At 48.9% G+C, this 17,566-nt stretch overlaps 7 protein-coding genes across 7 annotated transcripts; 3 read left to right on the forward strand and 4 right to left on the reverse strand.

Annotated features, from left to right (window-relative positions):
- Positions 1 to 1,561: 1,561 nt before the first annotated feature.
- On the forward strand, positions 1,562 to 1,899 carry F9C07_8048 (uncharacterized protein; the record flags this gene model as incomplete). Its single annotated transcript, XM_041294284.1, has 2 exons — positions 1,562 to 1,768; positions 1,828 to 1,899. 2 exons carry the CDS (start codon positions 1,562 to 1,564, stop codon positions 1,897 to 1,899), a joined length of 279 nt encoding a protein of 92 aa, XP_041149598.1.
- Positions 1,900 to 3,516: 1,617 nt separating this feature from the next.
- F9C07_8049 (uncharacterized protein) lies at positions 3,517 to 4,396 on the reverse strand (the record flags this gene model as incomplete). The annotated part of the gene is made up of 2 exons (XM_041294280.1): positions 3,517 to 3,822; positions 3,902 to 4,396. The coding sequence occupies 2 exons, from the start codon at positions 4,394 to 4,396 to the stop codon at positions 3,517 to 3,519; spliced, it is 801 nt and encodes a 266-aa protein (XP_041149597.1).
- Positions 4,397 to 5,914: 1,518 nt separating this feature from the next.
- F9C07_8050 (uncharacterized protein) lies at positions 5,915 to 6,175 on the forward strand (the record flags this gene model as incomplete). The annotated part of the gene is made up of 1 exon (XM_071511717.1): positions 5,915 to 6,175. The coding sequence occupies one exon, from the start codon at positions 5,915 to 5,917 to the stop codon at positions 6,173 to 6,175; it is 261 nt and encodes an 86-aa protein (XP_071367655.1).
- A 2,038-nt stretch (positions 6,176 to 8,213) lies between these two features.
- F9C07_8051 (RNA-binding La domain protein) lies at positions 8,214 to 9,411 on the forward strand (the record flags this gene model as incomplete). Its single annotated transcript, XM_041294279.1, has 2 exons — positions 8,214 to 9,250; positions 9,306 to 9,411. 2 exons carry the CDS (start codon positions 8,214 to 8,216, stop codon positions 9,409 to 9,411), a joined length of 1,143 nt encoding a protein of 380 aa, XP_041149596.1.
- Positions 9,412 to 9,579: 168 nt separating this feature from the next.
- On the reverse strand, positions 9,580 to 10,371 carry F9C07_1732049 (uncharacterized protein). The gene has a single exon (XM_071508349.1). The coding sequence runs from the start codon at positions 10,210 to 10,212 to the stop codon at positions 9,748 to 9,750; it is 465 nt and encodes a 154-aa protein (XP_071367656.1). The 5' UTR covers positions 10,213 to 10,371; the 3' UTR covers positions 9,580 to 9,747.
- A 158-nt stretch (positions 10,372 to 10,529) lies between these two features.
- On the reverse strand, positions 10,530 to 12,644 carry F9C07_8053 (putative RNA binding protein Ligatin/Tma64; the record flags this gene model as incomplete). Its single annotated transcript, XM_041294269.1, has 3 exons — positions 10,530 to 11,614; positions 11,669 to 12,518; positions 12,624 to 12,644. 3 exons carry the CDS (start codon positions 12,642 to 12,644, stop codon positions 10,530 to 10,532), a joined length of 1,956 nt encoding a protein of 651 aa, XP_041149594.1.
- A 496-nt stretch (positions 12,645 to 13,140) lies between these two features.
- On the reverse strand, positions 13,141 to 14,641 carry F9C07_2285822 (putative endoglucanase). Its single transcript, XM_041286976.2, has one exon. The coding sequence runs from the start codon at positions 14,467 to 14,469 to the stop codon at positions 13,351 to 13,353; it is 1,119 nt and encodes a 372-aa protein (XP_041149593.1). The 5' UTR covers positions 14,470 to 14,641; the 3' UTR covers positions 13,141 to 13,350.
- Between the last annotated feature and the right edge of the window lie 2,925 nt (positions 14,642 to 17,566).

Below are 17,566 nucleotides of genomic sequence, written 5' to 3' on the forward strand. Positions count from 1 at the left end.
ACCACCAAATCTGGGTGTAATACAGGGTGATATTCAACGTAATTCTTGGCCTTACCGACCGGGACGGATCGGAGCAGACAGAATCCTTGCAGATACGAATACAGTACACCATATCTCGCCGTGTCTATTTCTCAGATGGTTTTTCTTTTCGACCTACAGTATGCTAAGGAGAGGCTGTCGGCCTCCCCGACCCATGTTCGTTACCTAGAATAGCCGTCTTACGATCTACTTCAAACCCCAACCCCAAAAGGCAACCTCTACGCCCCCTGTCCATCGTATCCCCTTCTGACTCACTGTAGGTAAGATATGAAGTACGTACACCGCAACTTCCTCTCCTAAGTCCAAGCAAGCATTATCACGCTAAATAAGACCAAGCACCACGGATCTTGGCCGTCGGAGAGCCTCATATTAACGGAAAATTCATTCACGAAACTTAGCCTACAAAACAGCCCCACCAGACTGCATTAGTAGATTGCCTAACGGCGTTAATCAGCTTTCTTCACGGCACATGATCAGATAATTCCAAGGAAGGAGTCTGGAAGCCTGTGGCAATTTCTGTTTGGAGTAATATCGGCTAAAGATTAGTGAGGGGCGTCCCCATAGGTGGGGGTTGGGATATGGGCTGACTTGGGATTTGGACTAAAATACTTGATTCAGGCACTTTCGTGAATCATGTTGAATTGTGGGTCAGGGGGTTTCTTGATTTATGTGGGTTGGATTATTCTATGGTTGGCTTTCTGGGTGGAATGGGGGAGAGTATTAGGGGGACCTGGGCTTCGGGGAGGAGGCGAAGCGGGGGAGAGAGGGTTAGCAGGGATCGAGTTGGACTTCAGTCTGTTGGACGAGATCTTACAGGATATCTTCATGCAGCCAGATTGGCAATCTTTATATTTCGTGTTTGCGGTTACACCAGCACACAGTCATCTCTTATTTACACGGTAGAAGATTTGTGGACAAGACCATCAGGACAGTAATGTATATTACATCCAAGCCCCTAGACGGTTTATAAACTAGGGGGCGCTTTTCTTGATACCTTTAACCTGCAAAATGATGCTCATACTAGAAGAATATTACGACAAAGGGTACGTGTAGCACACAAAAGACGAATAAGACATCCATGGTTCTCACATTGCCCTGGTGTTAGGGTCTACAAATTCCGACGGTGATATAATTTCAATCATAGCCTCTACAGTATACACCCTTATATTATCGCTCAATACTTGGTTACTTCTGATATGGCTATTCTCTATATCCCAGTTGACACGAGTCTCACTTAGATACCAACACAACCCTATTAAACCCATCACAGCCGCAAGCCTTCTTTGAGACCGTGCTTTGTCTGCTTGCCTTTGCAAAATCCAGATGGATGAAAAGAAACAAAGCCTTCATAAGAAGAAAGAACGCAACATCGTGTTGAGTCCCTACCCTTGTTATCTACGATGACTTAAGGCGCCACACGGCGCACATTTATCGGCATTTCTCGTCTTATGCCGTCGTGCGATACTTTCCCGTAAAATCAGTACTTAGATCTCTGGATATCAAACCACCAAGATCGGTCAACATGGTCCAAAAGCCAGAAACCACTCTACGGCCAGAAGTCTCCTCAGAGAGCCTCACGCAACAAGTTCCCAAGAAATTCAATTTAACGTCCGAATCCTTATCCTCCAAGCCACCAACAGCTGCTCACTATCCAATCTCTACCACGGATGAAGACAGTTTGAAACGCTTCGCACGACACGGTGGTCCTGATCTCACTGATATCCGAGGTGTAAGCATCCATACCATGCCTCAGCTTGGGGTTATGACCTCTAATAACGGTTTGAATAGTACTGTTCGCCAACGAATACGTCGAATACGAAGAGTGAGTCTGTATTTGGGACAACTGGGTCCCAGGATTAGGGAGATCTTGAGTCGATATATTGTCCCGATGGGCGGTGTTCGTATCTTGGTGCTACCTAGAACTTTCACTGAGCTTAAGAGACTCTCTCTATGCTCTAATCGGCATATTTCCCGGGGAGATGCTATGGAATTCTCTTCACTTCAACAATTCATGGTACGAGAGTAATGTCTATACGAAAAACATTGGCTTACAGACCAGACATGATTAGCTCAATGATGTTTCTGAACTAATGCTTATTCAGTGATCGAACCATCCGTGGGTACAGAAGGTCTGATTATCTATGACGATAGCTCTCAGTCTTACAACTGAAGAGTCTGATTAAGGACTTACGGTAGCATGTTTGTTTACATTTGCATAGAGGAATGTCATGACTTTTACAACCCCGTGGTCTGCTTCTAAGAGTGAAAGTTGATCCTCCTCGTTTCATGTGCTCCCTCTCTTCTACATTGGCTTTGGTGTATCAATATCTCACATGATGTACACTCGGCCAATTTATAAACTGATCATATTACCTCTTTGAAATTTTTAAATCTTCGTTACATTTCAGAATACCACGGGAGGATAATAGACTCGACATATACTAAATGCCTTGTATCGTGAGTACGAGACTAATCTGCTAATACTGTACCACGAAAGAACGTTTATGTAGGGCCTTGAAGGATTTGAATTTCCCTGAAGACATCTGAAGTACTCAACAGCTTATGGAGAGTATCGTTCTTCACTAGCCCGACTTGTTATTGACTCGAGCCAGAAGCACGTTAATACTAAGATAAATCATGAACCCAGGGAGATGCTGTGACTGAATCAGAAAACAGAATCTTCAAGATAGTTAGTCATTTCGATGCCACAACAGGACAGCATGTGTCGGCTTCAACTTAGAATGCAACTTTCTTCCCCTTGCTGCGATGCCTTTTTAGATGTGGGATAGAAGATATTGCTACGAACAGTATGCTGGAAACTCGAATCATAGTTATATCTTCAAATAGGCTAACAGCAGCTATCACATCGTTACGATCTGAAGACAACAGGATGATGACGGGGCTGACTAGTATGCCAGTGGAAAGGCAGTGGTAGTCGATGACTGCTGGCGCAAGCGATGAATGCGTATCCAGATATTGTGTGGTAATTGTGCGTAAAGGGGAGTCATACGCGGTTTCCTAGCGCAGTCTTGAATCGCATTGTCTCGGGCCGCAGCGTGATACGAATGATGTCCATGTTGGACGTGATACCAGAGAGTCATTAGACTAACACGTGAGTCTATATAAACTCAGAATATCTGTTGGTGCCTTGGCGTATATTAGGCATAGTGTGACAGGCTTGACCGTTCACGTTCCGTCAGCTATTTCCGAGTGGCATCAGATGTACCACATTGCTGATGATGTGTCATTCAACAGAATAGCTGACATGGGTCACACCGAGTAGACAATACAAAGTATTCGTGTCACCGGCTGTAGATACTCATGACCAGCACTTATGAGTGATGGAATCCCCGAATTGAATCAGATGAATACGTGAATAGGGCTGAGGAAATAGGAAATGTCCATCAAACCGCCCAGAGACATAGTATATAATTTACAATTACAATCAAGATGTATGATACACCATTCGAAGCCGGCTCATCCTCCGCTATCTTCAGCTAGCTTCCTTTTCTTACTAACGCCACTTGCAGCTTTGGTAAACATGCTATCCAGTTTCTGCTGTCCTTTCTCGGATTTCTCAACTTTTACCTTCTCTGATGCCAGTACCGGAGGTAGGCCCTGCACACGCTGCTTTGCATCCTCTAGCAGTTCAACTTCTCGGTCACGTTGTTTCTTGACCGTTGGGACGGACCATGAGTTGGACGAGGCGGACTTGTAAGCCAACTTATACTTGGACCCAGTCAAGTTTGTCTCGTACGTGTTGGCGTCAGTCTTTTTGACAAACTAAGAACAGTGAGATAGGAACCCTTGGCCCAGGTCCTGCATGCCATTGGCCTCTAATTCAAGGAAAGTACAAACGTACCTGATGTGCTACAATGAGCCAGTGATACTCCGTTCCGACAGGAGCACCGCTACCCTCAGGTGCCTTCCTCGCTCGTCTCTTATTGGTCTGATAATCGATCCGCCATAGATCTGGCTCCTCCTTCGTTTCCTTCCACACGCCTTGGTCATAATTCCAAGTATGTGATCCTCCCACCGCCATGCCCGAGTAGACCTGTCCTTTGTAGGATTTGAGCATGTTATAACCTCCCGCCCCTACGGCATATTCCGGTCTTGCATGTTGGATGGTATTCCCTGATTCTTCCGGCATTTCTTCGTCTTCGTCCATCATAACGGGCGGCTCGTTGCCTTCATCGTGGCGAGGGCTTCGTGGACTGCCCATCGAGCCTTTGTCCTGTGCCTCAGGTGGCTCAACATCGGCATTCTCGTCCGCCACTGAGGCGTTCTTCTCAGAGAGTGGAGGGGAGGGTGGTTTGTGAGTCGTGGAAACGGTCTTCCTTACGCGTTTCGGAGGCATGTTGACTTAATTTAACAGATGGTGTATGGTCAGGCAGAGCGATGTATGGGTGTTTAGGGTGGAGAGTGGTACGAATGTGATGTGGTGGCATGACGTCATGGCAGCCACCTCAACAAATTTTCATTCTTATCGCGATTTAAATTGAAATCTATTTATAAACCCTCTACAATTCTTTGGCACATACTTTACCCCATACATTCATGGCTTCCTGCGGCTGTACGCGTTAACACCCTTACGCTATGATATCACATTGTTGTGCAGTAAGGACCTTCATTTGCAGGACACTATTTGGTGGAGTGCATTCATGCATCCTCATGGCCAGCGACATATGAGAGAGAGACTTGGGGTAGCTCGTGACACTGGTGCGGAGTGTCCTCGAGAAACTAAACGTATTTAAATTTTACTAAGTGTGGCATTTTGACGGTGAGATATCTCACAACTCACCCGCCCAATGAAGTAAATGGATTAAAATCCATAGATCTTTCCTCCGACGTCATCTCCGTCCGTGAACTTCGAATGTGGAGCAAGAATAATTTTTTAAGCTCAGCCAAAGTCATTGGCTAATATTTCGGGAGCCAACCACGATCTGCGCTTGGGGAGAATTCGCGGTTCTTACGGTAGGGTCTTCCGAAAAATAATCCAATCCCGAGGATGCGAAGGCCCTAGCATTACCGAATCGGGAAATTTGGATGGAAGTGCAGAAGACTTAAAAGAGCCAAAAAGAAGAAACCCCACGCAAGACCTCCACTTCTTCTTGCTTGTGACCGACGAACCATCGTCGGGGCCCAACCTCCCTTGAACTCCGTCGCAGGGTCTCCATCAATCAGAGCGATCGACGTTTTTCCTTTTCAGAAGGCATATCGCGGATGTGGCATCTGCCCTTGCGCACACGCACACGCACACACAAGACGCCTCGTCCGCCACCATGACCAGGGGATCCATACTGGAAGGAGACTCAGGGAATCCTTGGCGAATAATCTGCAAGTTCGTCTTCTCCCAGGACCAAAACTCTGTCGTTACCCGAGACATCAAAAGGGGGGCAGGATAAATACAGCCATAACCCCACGAGCAAGTTGACCTCTTCTCTTTAAAAATTCCTCATAGTCATGTTTGTTATTCCCAGAGGTCATCCAATCCCCCTGCATCACGGATATCACTACTCTATTCGAAACCCCTGAGCACATAATAGTGCCGCGGCTAACACACATTCGCTTGGATCCTGGTCTCACTACATGCGACCCCTCCGTTCGTTCTTCACTTCCTCGGTCCAGTCTCTGCTTCTGCGGAAATAATATCCGTCTACGCTTCGTCACCGACGCCGATGAGCTTCTCCTCTTAAAATCTCACGGACTCCCTCGTTGACCTTCTAAAAATTTCCGCTCGTTCTTCCACCTTTCTCCCTCTCGTGACCGGAGTCACAGGTCTACCTCCCCATCCCGTGACCGGCATTTCATCACGGGCTGTCAGATTTTACTTTCTCAAGGATCCCCCGAAACTTAATCCCCGCGTGTCATAAACATGCGCGACATGCCGTCCAGATTTATAGAAATCCTCGACCCCGAGGATTCTCATTTTCGTATGTCTGATGCCGACGTCCGGCTGGAAGATGTCCTAGCGGACCAAGAGGCGCTCGCCAGCCGGCCCCGTTCCTCCACGCAATCGTCGACCAAAGCGGGTCTCGATAAAGACCGGATATATCGGGAGGGTCCATCGTCGCCACAACAGCGGTGGAAGCGCTTGAGCACGATCCTGGTCCCTGCGAGACGGGGCTCCAACTAAACCGAGGATCTCTCCGACCACGTTCACGCTAGACGTGATCATCACCGTCGGAATATACAATATTCCCGACGAGAATTCAATACATTTTTTTCCGGCATGGTTCTTCCCTGTCCAGGGAGACCCAAATTAGAAATCGATCTGTCCATGCTTATGGTATGCGGATACGACCCGACGATTACGGCGGTTATGGCATATGGTATATACGAATGATTCTGGTTTAGCATACAATTTGGTTGCGTTTACATGCCTGATCCACAGTAGTGGATCTTACTTTCACAACCCTTGATACCCCCTATGCAGTGTCAGCACATCGTCATTGACTGTTTTTCCCTTTCCTTCTCGACGCATACATTATGAGTGTATGTCGGTTAAGTACATTTCCTTCACCCTGTGCTCGCCACTTATGAACGTATGATTGCAATGCCTTGAAAGAGCGTTTATGACTTGCTGGATACACGACACGTCATTCTTCCATACAAGCAGGATTAAAAGCATACACTAAAGACTTGTATTATGTATTAGAATATTATGGCTACTTTTTTTTAGTATTTCAAAAGCAGAACGTGTTCCTTCGGATAGGGAAAAAAATATAGATTGCAGATGCAAAGGGCGGTAGAGCGGACCTTCTCCGGCGTTAGTTAGTTCGTCCAAAGTTTTTATGTAACTGGTCACGATTAAAGTTCAATAACACGCCCGAAACCTTGAAAGGCCAAAGTCACCGGACGATACTTACAGTAGGTCAATTACCAAAGCCCCCAATGGGCTTTCATGCCTCCAGCTTCGCCGAGCTGTTGGGTTGCATATGTGAGTCACCCCACTCACTTGAAGCAGGGTGAGACGGGACTGACCATACCTTACCTAGGGCAGAATAGCTGATCTACAACGATGCCCACCACTCAGAGGATCGTTTTGACGAACAATTGCTATTATACTCTTTTCAGCAGCAGTTCCCCAGAGCATAGGCCTCCATTTCTGACTGCTTAGCTATGCTTTGGTTCATGGTTCACGGGATTCGGACTACTATTTCGTTGCTATTGGTGCTACCTGTACCAGAGACTAGCTGATGGTGCAGAACTCAGCTCCACTCATTGGAAACACTCTAGTTACTCCCTTTTTTGGGTGAAGTCGATCTTTCTCCAACTGATCGCCCTGTTCGGGGTGGTCGCATATCCCAACCATGTACACGCTATATACGTAGCTAGTTTGTTCGTGCCCGTAACAGTAGCTGTTTTCTTCATATTGAAGCGTCCACGAGCTCCTTCGCTATGCAATATAAGTTGTTCCAAAACTCAAGCAGAATTGAATATCTGCTATGCAACAATGATCATGATACTCTGATAGTACTTCATTACACCAGCGGCAGAGCCCTGGATACAGTAATACCACACTTGACTGGTACATCAATATCAGCAGAGAAGGCTAACAACATGAGGAGCTGATGTGAGAGATGTCTTGAATGGACTGCGCCTCCAGGCGGCTTTGCTTTCATATTTCCTAAACCGGTTAGTCCCAGTGTATTTCCTAGTCCGTCTTAGCGCGAATCTTTCCTAATGCCTGAGGCATTAACAGTGGCTGAAGCTCCAGAAAATTTCCCCTCTTTCGCCGCGCATTGCTCCGACTACTTTTTTTTTTCTTTCTCACATCGGAGATAAGAACGATATTTGCTTGCAAGTGTCTCATTCTTAAGGGTCTGTTTTTGCGCTCAGGTCACCAGATTTACTTGCATCTATCCTAGGTAGGACATTTGCCCTTTCTGCTGAATTAATTCTGCATCCTCCGCATGGCTCTAGCGCGGACCTCAAGTCATTGTCCTTGTCCAAAGGAACGGATTGACTCACGTGTAGAGATGACTCCGCTTTATGCTTGTTTTATACCCTTGTCTACTCTCTCATAGACCGTATTAATGCTCTGCGAAACGCGTGTCGACGTTTACACTAACCATTAATTGACAATTAGAAGTCGCGCATTTGACTGTATCACTTTTTTTCTCCGTTGACCCCTCTTCTCCCTTGTCGCACGACAAAAACACACATTCACAATGTCTGCCGAACAGAACGTTGCCAACACCGAGGCCGAGAAGGACGTCCAGAATGTCCTGGCCGAATTGAAGGGTGAAGCCGAGACCAACGGCGCCGAGAAGAAGGAGGAGCCCTCCACCGAAGACGCAGAGGAAGCCCGCATCGTCGCGGCCGCCGCCCAGCTCGGCGAGAAGTCCGCAAAGGCTGAGGAGGACAAGGAGCGCGAGAACCGCGGTCGTGGACCCCGTCGCAATAACGCCAAGTTCGACCCTTCGTCTCAGAAGGAGACCGACGACCCTGTCGAAATCCGCAAGCAGGTCGAGTTCTACTTCTCCGACTCTAACCTCCCCATGGACAAGTTCCTGCTCTCCAAGGTCGGTGGTAGCCAGAACCGCGCTGTTCCTCTGGAACTCCTCCACTCTTTCAAGCGCATGCGTCGCTTTCAGCCTTTCAGCGCCATTGTTGAGGCTCTGAAGACTTCTGAGGTTCTGGACCTCGTTGATAACGAGACTGCCGTCCGCCGCAAGACTCCTCTGCCCGAGAATGTCACCGAGGCCCATGACCCCAATGTTGTTAAGGTGTTCGAGGATAAGGCTATGGACCGCAGTATCTACGCTAAGGGATTCGGTGAGGAGGGTCCCACCACCCAGCTGGAGATTGAGGAGTTCTTCGCCCCCCACGGCCCCGTCAACGCCATCCGTCTCCGCCGTGCCAACGACAAGACCTTCAAGGGCAGCGTCTTCGTTGAGTTCGAGTCCGAGGAGAAGCAGAAGGCGTTCCTCGCCCTGGCGCCCAAGCCCCAGTGGAAGGGCCAGGATCTGATCATCAAGAGCAAGAGAGAGTACTGCGACGAGAAGGTGCGCGACATCGAGGCCGGCCGCATCAAGCCCAGCGGTCACCGCCCCCGTGGCCGTGGTGGTTTCCGGGGCCGTGGCCGTGGTCGCCAGAACGACAACCGTGACTGGAGGGAGCGTCGCGCTGAGGACCAGAAGCGCGGTTTCAACGGCGACAAGAAGGAGGAGTCCAAGGAGCCTCGCGAGATCCAAAAGGACGCTCGGTAAGCATACATTCCTACTCCAACGAGAGAAGACCAACCAGCTAACCAAGAACAGCGGTGTCCCCGTCGTACAGAGCACCGCCGACGCTGGCCAGAAGCGCGCTCGCGAGGACGAAGCCAACGGCGACCACCCGGCCAAGAAGGTCGACGCGAAGGAGTAATGGTATGCGACTGATCTGTGTTTTTTTTTTCGATAGAGAATCGTTTCACATTGACGGGATGTAAAGCATAAAGTATCATACTGACTTGGCTGGCCTTTTATTTTTCTTTTCTTTCAATTTGCTGGCACTTGGAATTTCAAAAAGGATTCTGACGTGGGACTTATAATGGCGTTGTGTCAAGTCTATTATTGCTGTTCATAAGACAAACAAAAGTTCCAATATTCTCCATATTCATATCCTTTCTATCCCTAAGCACCCACCCAAAGAAATGAAGGAAGGGAAATCACTCCTCAAACTCAAGATCATAAGCCAAGGTATCCTCACACAACTCCTCCCTCAACTTATGAACCCTATCCACCCAAAGTCAGCACAGCCATACTCACCCCAAAATAGATCTAAAAGGAGAGAGAACAGGAAGGGAAGAGAGAAAACATACTCCAAATGCGCCGGATGCGCCGCATAAACCGCAACATCCTCCTTCTTATCCAAAACAGCCACAAGCCCCATATCGAAGCCCTTAGCGCGGGGCACGGAGATCGGCAAAGGCGGGTTAGTCTTCAGAGAGCGCAGACCGGGGATCTGGCCGACCATTGCTTGGGAGATTTTGGTCCAGTTGGCTAGTTGGGCGGGGGTGACGCCTTGCTTGAGGCGGAAGAGGACTGGGGTTGTGTTTTGCTTGTTAGTTGTTTGGGGGTTTGGTTTGGGGTTTGGGTTTGGTTCGATAGGAGGGGTTGAAGTTTGGGTTGGGTTGGATGGGAGTGTATGGGTGGTGGGGGACGTACCGATGTGGTAGACTGGCATTTTTCTTGTGCTTTTGGTGTTAGTTTTAAGGAGGTGGTTTGAGTTGTGAGTGTTAGAGGGGTGTGTGAGGTTGGGGTATGGCGGTCTTATATCGGTTTAATGAGGGGAGTCGGGGAACGAAAGTCCGGGGATGAATCATTCCTCGGCGTGTCTCCGATGTTGATCGGGTAGTGCGGTTTGGGGACGGATCTAATCTGATCTTCATTGATTTTGTGACTATTATTTGATCGAGATCAAGTTACTATTACTAGTTTGTAGGATATGTTGTCCTGTGGACCAATAGTAGATTGCTATTCCAATCGGTATCATGGCGACGTCTATTTCTTCTTCTTGGTCTTGTCCACCACGTCAATCCATTGCGTCTTCAAACCTCGTCGCACAAGGGCCGTTTCCAATGCGCGCCGCTGATCGCCCTGCACTAGCACTTCCATGACGCCCTTCGGGGCGCCATTGGCCTGCGCTACGCTGGTGCTGCTGGCGCACTTCTTCTGCAGCTCCTCAGCCAGCAGACTGGGGATGATGCCGAACACCTCCAGGTTCGAGACCTTGGTGACGGTCTTCGAGCCCGTGCGGCGCTCGAGAATCACCGTTACCTTCGGGGTCGCGCCGGGTTTGGGCTTCACGTCCGCTAGAGTCTGTCCTGCTCGGAGAATGGCGTAGTGCGCGGCCATCAGGCTCTGGTCTTCCACGATACGTTTCAGAAGTCCATCGCGGGTCGTCTTTCCCCGTGCAATGGTGCTCTTATCCTCGGAGGAAGAGGTAGTGAAGATAGTGTTGGCAAGGAAGGGGTTGAGGGATATGATACGGCGGTTCTGCTGGTCGATGATGGGAGGGTTTTGAGATTGGAGGTACTGGTCTAGATGATTGGACACATCGGAGTATTTGTAGTAGTTCTGAGGGTTGGTGCTGGACAAAGCTGGGAATATAGTGGGGGTCAGTTTCTGCGTGGGCCGGTACAGTGTCTGAACTGTGAGCGTTTGACCAACAGCAGGGTCACCGCCCGTGGCTTCGGGCTTCTTGTTCGCACCCGCGGCAGGCTTCTTCGCATTCTCAAGGGCAGACTTGGACGGAAGTCGGTACGGGACAAACTGCTCAACGAGGCGGTCATTGAAGTCCACATCTAGGATAATGGTCTCTTGGCCACTCCGATCCTTGGACTTGACGAGTTGTTGTTTATCAAGATACTTGATAAACTTCTTGACATTCTTCCAACTGGTTTTCTTGATTTGATAGTATTGGGCCTGCTGCGCGGAGAAGATAGGAAGGTAGGGTGTAATCATATTCGAGATCAGGAAAGATGGCTGGACGGGTAAGGACAGGCCGTGGTTGGGAGCAGACGGGTTGTCCTGCTTCAGCTTATATAGGGAGTAGATGAAGGCCTTCGTGAAGGCTTCGTCGATTTCTGTGCAACATTAGCCATCTGAGAAGGTAAGGGGGGGCTTTAATTAAGACCTACCTTTCGTCGACGGCTCCTTTTCCTCTATCGGAACTGGTTCGTCGAGCGGTGCTTCTGCAGCTTCAACTGGCTCTTCATTCCCCGCAGGTTGAGGGCTTGCTGCCTCATTCAGGGCCAGCTCGTCAACCTTCTCTTCGATCGCTTCTACCTCCTCATCGCCTACCAACTCTTCCTCATCCCAGCCTGGAAGATACTCCGGCGCTGGTTGACCGGGGCGCGACGACGAGCTCCAGGCCCATAACTCGTCACCCTCCCAGTGCAGACCTCGAACCGCATGACCCTTGGTGCCTTGTACCTCCCCTAAAGCCGAGACATCAATCTCGCAGACTCCGACGAAAAGCGGCACAGTGTGTCGGTCCAAGCTAGCAACAGCAACTACTGCGTCCTCGACCGCACGCTTGGGGAAAGGCGGTTCGTTCGCGAGACCTGGGGTCATCAAGTCTGCTCCTCCGTGTAGTTTGCGCATGACCATCTCCGGTGTGTATAGCAACGGTACTAGGTTGGGATTATTCCATAAGGTATAGACCGTGGGGTAGAGGCGGCCATCAGCGCCGGGCCCATGTTCGAGCTTGAACCATAAGATGCGTTCCTCCCCTCCTGGATGTGTCCCCACGTATACGGTGCCCTGTACCTCTCGAAGCTGGGGACCTGCAGTCGTTGTAAAGCGTGCTGACAAGGAGTTATCAGGAAGGAGGGCATTCCGAATAGATGAAAGGTTCGGCGCGGGGTTCGACGGCGTCGAATCTTCGCCGGCAGGCGCGCTGGAAGGGATCTCGATCTTATAGTCGCTGATGATTTGGTCGGCGATTTTTCGACGGTCAGAAGACCGTAAAGGTGATAGGTTCTTGATCTACTTGCCGTTCAGCCTTGGGTCTCTTTCTGAAATTTCTTGCGCCGTTCATGGCAGAGCTGTGGACAGGCTTCGGCGAAGCAATGCGGGGGAGGGGTTACTCACCGTAGGCTTTTTCTTAAACATGGTGGAGAATTATGAGAAGGGAGCGGTTAGGGAATACAACAAAACCAGGTATATTTTGGCCGATACCATGCAATATAGCAAATGCGACCGTCGGCCTGGGCTTGAGAGGAAGAGCTGGTGGTAAAGAATGACGGAGCCATGCATTTGTTTGTCCCGCAATAACAATCGGCCGCTATTCCCCATTCATCGACAATCACCTGTCGCTTTTTGCCCTACGAATGCCGCTTCAAGCTCGGCCATTGATTTCTGGATGGATTTCCAATCTTGAATCCATAGACCTATCATGCTTGAACGCTCATTTATTTTGGATGATGGCGGTCCTATTTGGTATGCCTGAGCGACCATGTTTTAGCTTCTACAGCGATGTTTATATGCATTGTCCATAACAAAGTCAAGGAAATTTTATCGAAAATCTAGGCCCGGGTTTATACATTATGAATAACAGACTATGCTAGCGAGGAGTAGATAAAGATGGGGAAAAAATGAATACTATTTATCTACCAACTATTTTAATCTTTTACCAGAAGAATGATTGATTTACACCTTAGAGTTCAACTGTCATAGTGCAAAATATAACATTTTTCTAGTTACACAAATTTGGATCTCGGATCCTCCTCAAGGCAAAATAGTTGTTCAACGGTGGAAAGATCGAATATAAAGTCTAAAGAATGTCTATTCGGTCCGAAACCACTTCTTGGTGACAACTTTAGGCAGAGATGTCACGGGCGTGGATCTTGTCGGTGACAAGCCAAGACAGAGTCTGCTTGATAACGTTCAGGAGCTCGTCAGCGCTCAAGGAGTTGAAGTAGCCGGTCAGGTCGCTGGAGCTGGAGCCAGAGCCAGAGCCAGTGCTGGCGCCAGAGCTAGCGGTGGGAGTGGAAGCAGCAGCCGAAGAGCTCGTGGCCTGGACGTGGGTCTGAGCGGGAGCAGAGCCAGTAACAGTGACGCTGGCAACAGCAGTTGAGGTCTGGTAGGCAGTAGCGGTGCTAGTCTGAACAGGGGCAGCAGTGGCAGAAGCAGAAGCAGAAGCACTGGCGGTAGCGGAGGGAGCGGCGCTGGAGCTGCCGGAGCCGGAGGAGCCGCTGGAAGAGCTGCCAGAGTAGAGAGCAGGGCCGGGGATGGTGTAAGAGGTCAGAGTCTGGTAGATGTTGATCTGGATACCAGGGTCGGTGTCCTTGTAGAGAGCAGTACCGAGGGTACCCTCGGGCTTGTCGCTACCACCGCCGGTGACCTTGAAGTTGAGACACTGGGGGTAGTTCTGAGCACCATCCTTCTGGCCAGCGGAGTGAAGGCCAATGATTTCGTGACGCATGACATAGTTGCCGGCAGCAATGCTGCTGGGGATGGTCACGGTCCAGCTGTTGTTGCTGGCGATCAGGTTGTCGGTGGCCCAAGTGTTGTCACTGCCGCTGATGAGGCCCTTCTCATCGATCTTGAAGAACTCAAGCTGGGTCTTGTCGACGGTGGCGCAGTCGCCGTTGCAGTTGGCGAGGTAAGTGATGACAGGACCCTTGTGACTCTCGGGCCAGGCAGTCCACTGCAGCTCGACCTGCTTGCCAGCAGCGATCTCAGCAGAGATAGCGCCGTTCTTGGCGTTCTTGTGGCAGATAATGTCGGCATCGGCATATGAGCTACCGTCAACGAATCCATTGTCGGTAGCATCGGTCGACCATCCAATGACCTTAGGGGGATCGGGCATGTAGTGGTAGGATATGTCATATCCAGGGTAGTACTGTCCGTCAACGACGGCACCAGAGACGTGACCGTGAGCGGCGACCAAAGCGGCCGAGCCGAGGACGATACCAGCAATCTTGGCGATAGACATTTTGATATGTGAAGTTTTTGAAATGATCAACGCACAGCGTTTCTCGTGGTTTAAAAGGACCGAAGTGGGAGGGAATGAAAAGAATGATCTTCAATCAATGAAGACAGTGTAAGAGAAAGAGAGAATGGCAGGTTCGAAGACCCTAAAGAAAGAAAGGAATGTAAAGCTGATGAGGAAGAAGAATACGTTATCCATCATCGCGAAATGACTGCTTTTATAATGCCGTCGGTCATTTTCTTCAAGATGTCGAGACTGGGCTAACGCTCAGCCCACACTGCCTCGAAATTAATGAAGGTTCATTGTCGATAGCTCTGCTACACATAGATTAAGTCCAGCACCCAGCTCCACTACCGGTCTATTTTTCCGATAGGAGGGGATTCACCTCGATAGCGATAGTGCAGGGAAAGAGTCTGAGATTGATGAAAGACAAGCACTGGCATGCAGGTCCACCAACGACTATGGACTTTAGCGTCCAAAGGCGAGACGCTCCGCCAGGAACATTGACTATTTGGGGGCTAGTGTCACCCATACCAGGAAGTCGAGAGAGACGATGTAGGGTCTGGGTGTTTACGCTAACGGTTTGCTACCGACTGGGCCGTAAGTGGAGGCGTGGGGCCTCTCCCCTAGGCGCTTGCCTCTGACAGTCTAGGTTTCAACTTCGGATTTTCACTCGGTCTCTGGACTGCCAAGAATTAAGTTCCCCCTCCGTATGACGAGATGCAATTTCCTGCTCTGCTATACCTCTACTCACTCTCTCTACTATGCCATGTAGAAACACGGACGTGGTGCTACCAAGCGATTCTATTTGCCATTCGGGCAATTACTGTTCGTTCGGCATTTAGGTCTTTTTTTCCACGTGTTATGCAGTGCCTTTCAACGTTTGATGGCCTCGATGATGATCTCTAGATGTTGACATCTACTAACCAGGCCGTTTCAGAATCATGTCTCTGGCCCCTTCATATATCACTTTATTCCCATCGCGTGGACTGCGGTAGAAAACATGCCGCCGTGCTGTGGAAGCAGTAAGCACAGCTCATCTCCTTACCCCTACTATACCTCCTTAATAGATTGGGCATGGCACCATCCCAGTCACCACATTGCCACCGGATGCAGGGTATCGGAGTACGCGCCTGGCTACTGGATTAGGAAATGTATTAATTGGATGGCAGGGGCCACTTCATCAATCCTTGGCAATAATTCTATATAGTTTCAGTTAGTATACCACTATGGGCAGGAGAGGTCCATTTTTTCCAGCACGGATCACCGCCGAGTCAGGCACCTCTAATTTTTCTAATTAGGGCTATCCAGTCAACTCCGGAATTGACACAACCTAAAAGGCTAAATCAATTCTTTACTCTATTGAAAACGGACATATCCTTCGCCTCCGTGTGCCATTCCCGTATTACTGGCTTGGCCTTATCGAGAATGCCACTGGAGACTGTCTTGTGGTCTGGACGCTGTTAATAAATGGAGTGGGACCGTAATGCATAGGGTGAAACACTTAACGACCGGGAATACTGATATGTCGATTCTGGTGCCTTCGTCCGAGTTCCTGATCCGCGGGATTACACAGTACAGAGACTGGCTGTGCATGCAATGCAAGCTCTCTGTTATGCAGTCAATCGCAAACTCCTCAGTAGTAAAGGACTCATTATATGGGTTAGTCCATGAACCTTGGCCGGGTCATCTCGTACTCGTTTTGTGCAGTCATCGACAGACTCGTCGGATTTCATCGCCGACTCCTTACAAATCGACATATCTTCATTCTCCCTCTTCTCCTCGGCGTCTCCTCCTTGCCTTGGGCCTTTTGCTTTTCCTCAAAAAGACTTCATAGGATACTCTATTCTGGTATATTGCAAACAATGAATTCGTGAAATGCACTCGATATTGTGGAAAATAGTACTGTTGCTACTTCTACGACCTTATTTCTCCTTTCCTCTTCCTCTTCTTCTCCTTCGTCTTCTTTCCCTCCTTCTCTCCTTCATGTCTTTCCTTCCACCCTAGCCTCACGCTCGTAGTCCAGACTTACCTCGGATACTTTTCCAAGATGTTGTTCAAGTGCTCGGTTACACATTACACAGCTTCGGAGAAACCTATAACCCCCTGCGCAACCCCAGATAAGCTAGGGAAGAGATCGATGCGAAACTGGCCATAACAATATAATCTAGTGCCGACAATCGTACATTGAAAGCTCTGGAGCACCTGAACTCGCCGCGCAGACACAACTGAAGGTCTGATGGATAAAGGAGATACACAACAAACCGAAAACAAGCTGACCCGTTCGATTACAACTGGGATTTGTTTCGCGAGTAAGAGTATGATGGATAAATTCGACAGATGACTTCTTGAATAGCATGCACGCATAATAAGTAATGTCGATGACTGGAGTATTCCGGGTAGATAAAAGGAGGCGAAGGTCATCCTGACTCCTGAGTAAGCAGGTAACCCTGTTATTACTGTGTACATATTCTAAGGAGTATCAGAAGCCAAACCTGAGCTCCTGTAAGGAGAATCATCACTTACCGAGGTGATATATAGATCGTGATTGCCAAAAGACGATGCTCGTGTTTGCTTCTGATGATGCCAACCATGACAGGACAAAGGCGTACTAGCCACAGCTGCATTGCGTACAGATGTCTTTGTCATTAGTGTTGATACAAGCACAGTCTACTCCGTCTGGATATATTACCCGGATAGTAATAAATATCACAGGAATTAATCGCTGCGCAGAAGTAATTTACAACACTTGAACCTTAACTCTTGTCGACTTGAACCCACGAGAATGAGTCTTTTGAAGGTTTCCTGGTTCGTGAGCCTGCTGGAGTGGCTCCTCTGCGAGGAAGTCAAATTATGTGTCTAGTAGCAATATATATCTGCTAAGTGAGCGGTTAATTTCTTCCCGTCACCAAACAAAGGAAAGAATTCGTGTAATAGAAACCTATGCTCTATGTGTTGGCATTTGTCTTTGTGTCTTAAGACATTTTAGATAAATTCGCGTCTTGAGAATCATGTCTTTAATGTGAAGACCTGCCAATGGAGAGAGTATCAAGCGGACGTACATCTGTACATAGTAGTTACTATCTGTAATTCCTGGGGC

The sequence above is a fragment of the Aspergillus flavus genome, chromosome 6, assembly GCF_009017415.1.
Source record: "Aspergillus flavus chromosome 6, complete sequence".
In the NCBI taxonomy this organism is placed as follows: Eukaryota; Fungi; Ascomycota; class Eurotiomycetes; order Eurotiales; family Aspergillaceae; genus Aspergillus; species Aspergillus flavus.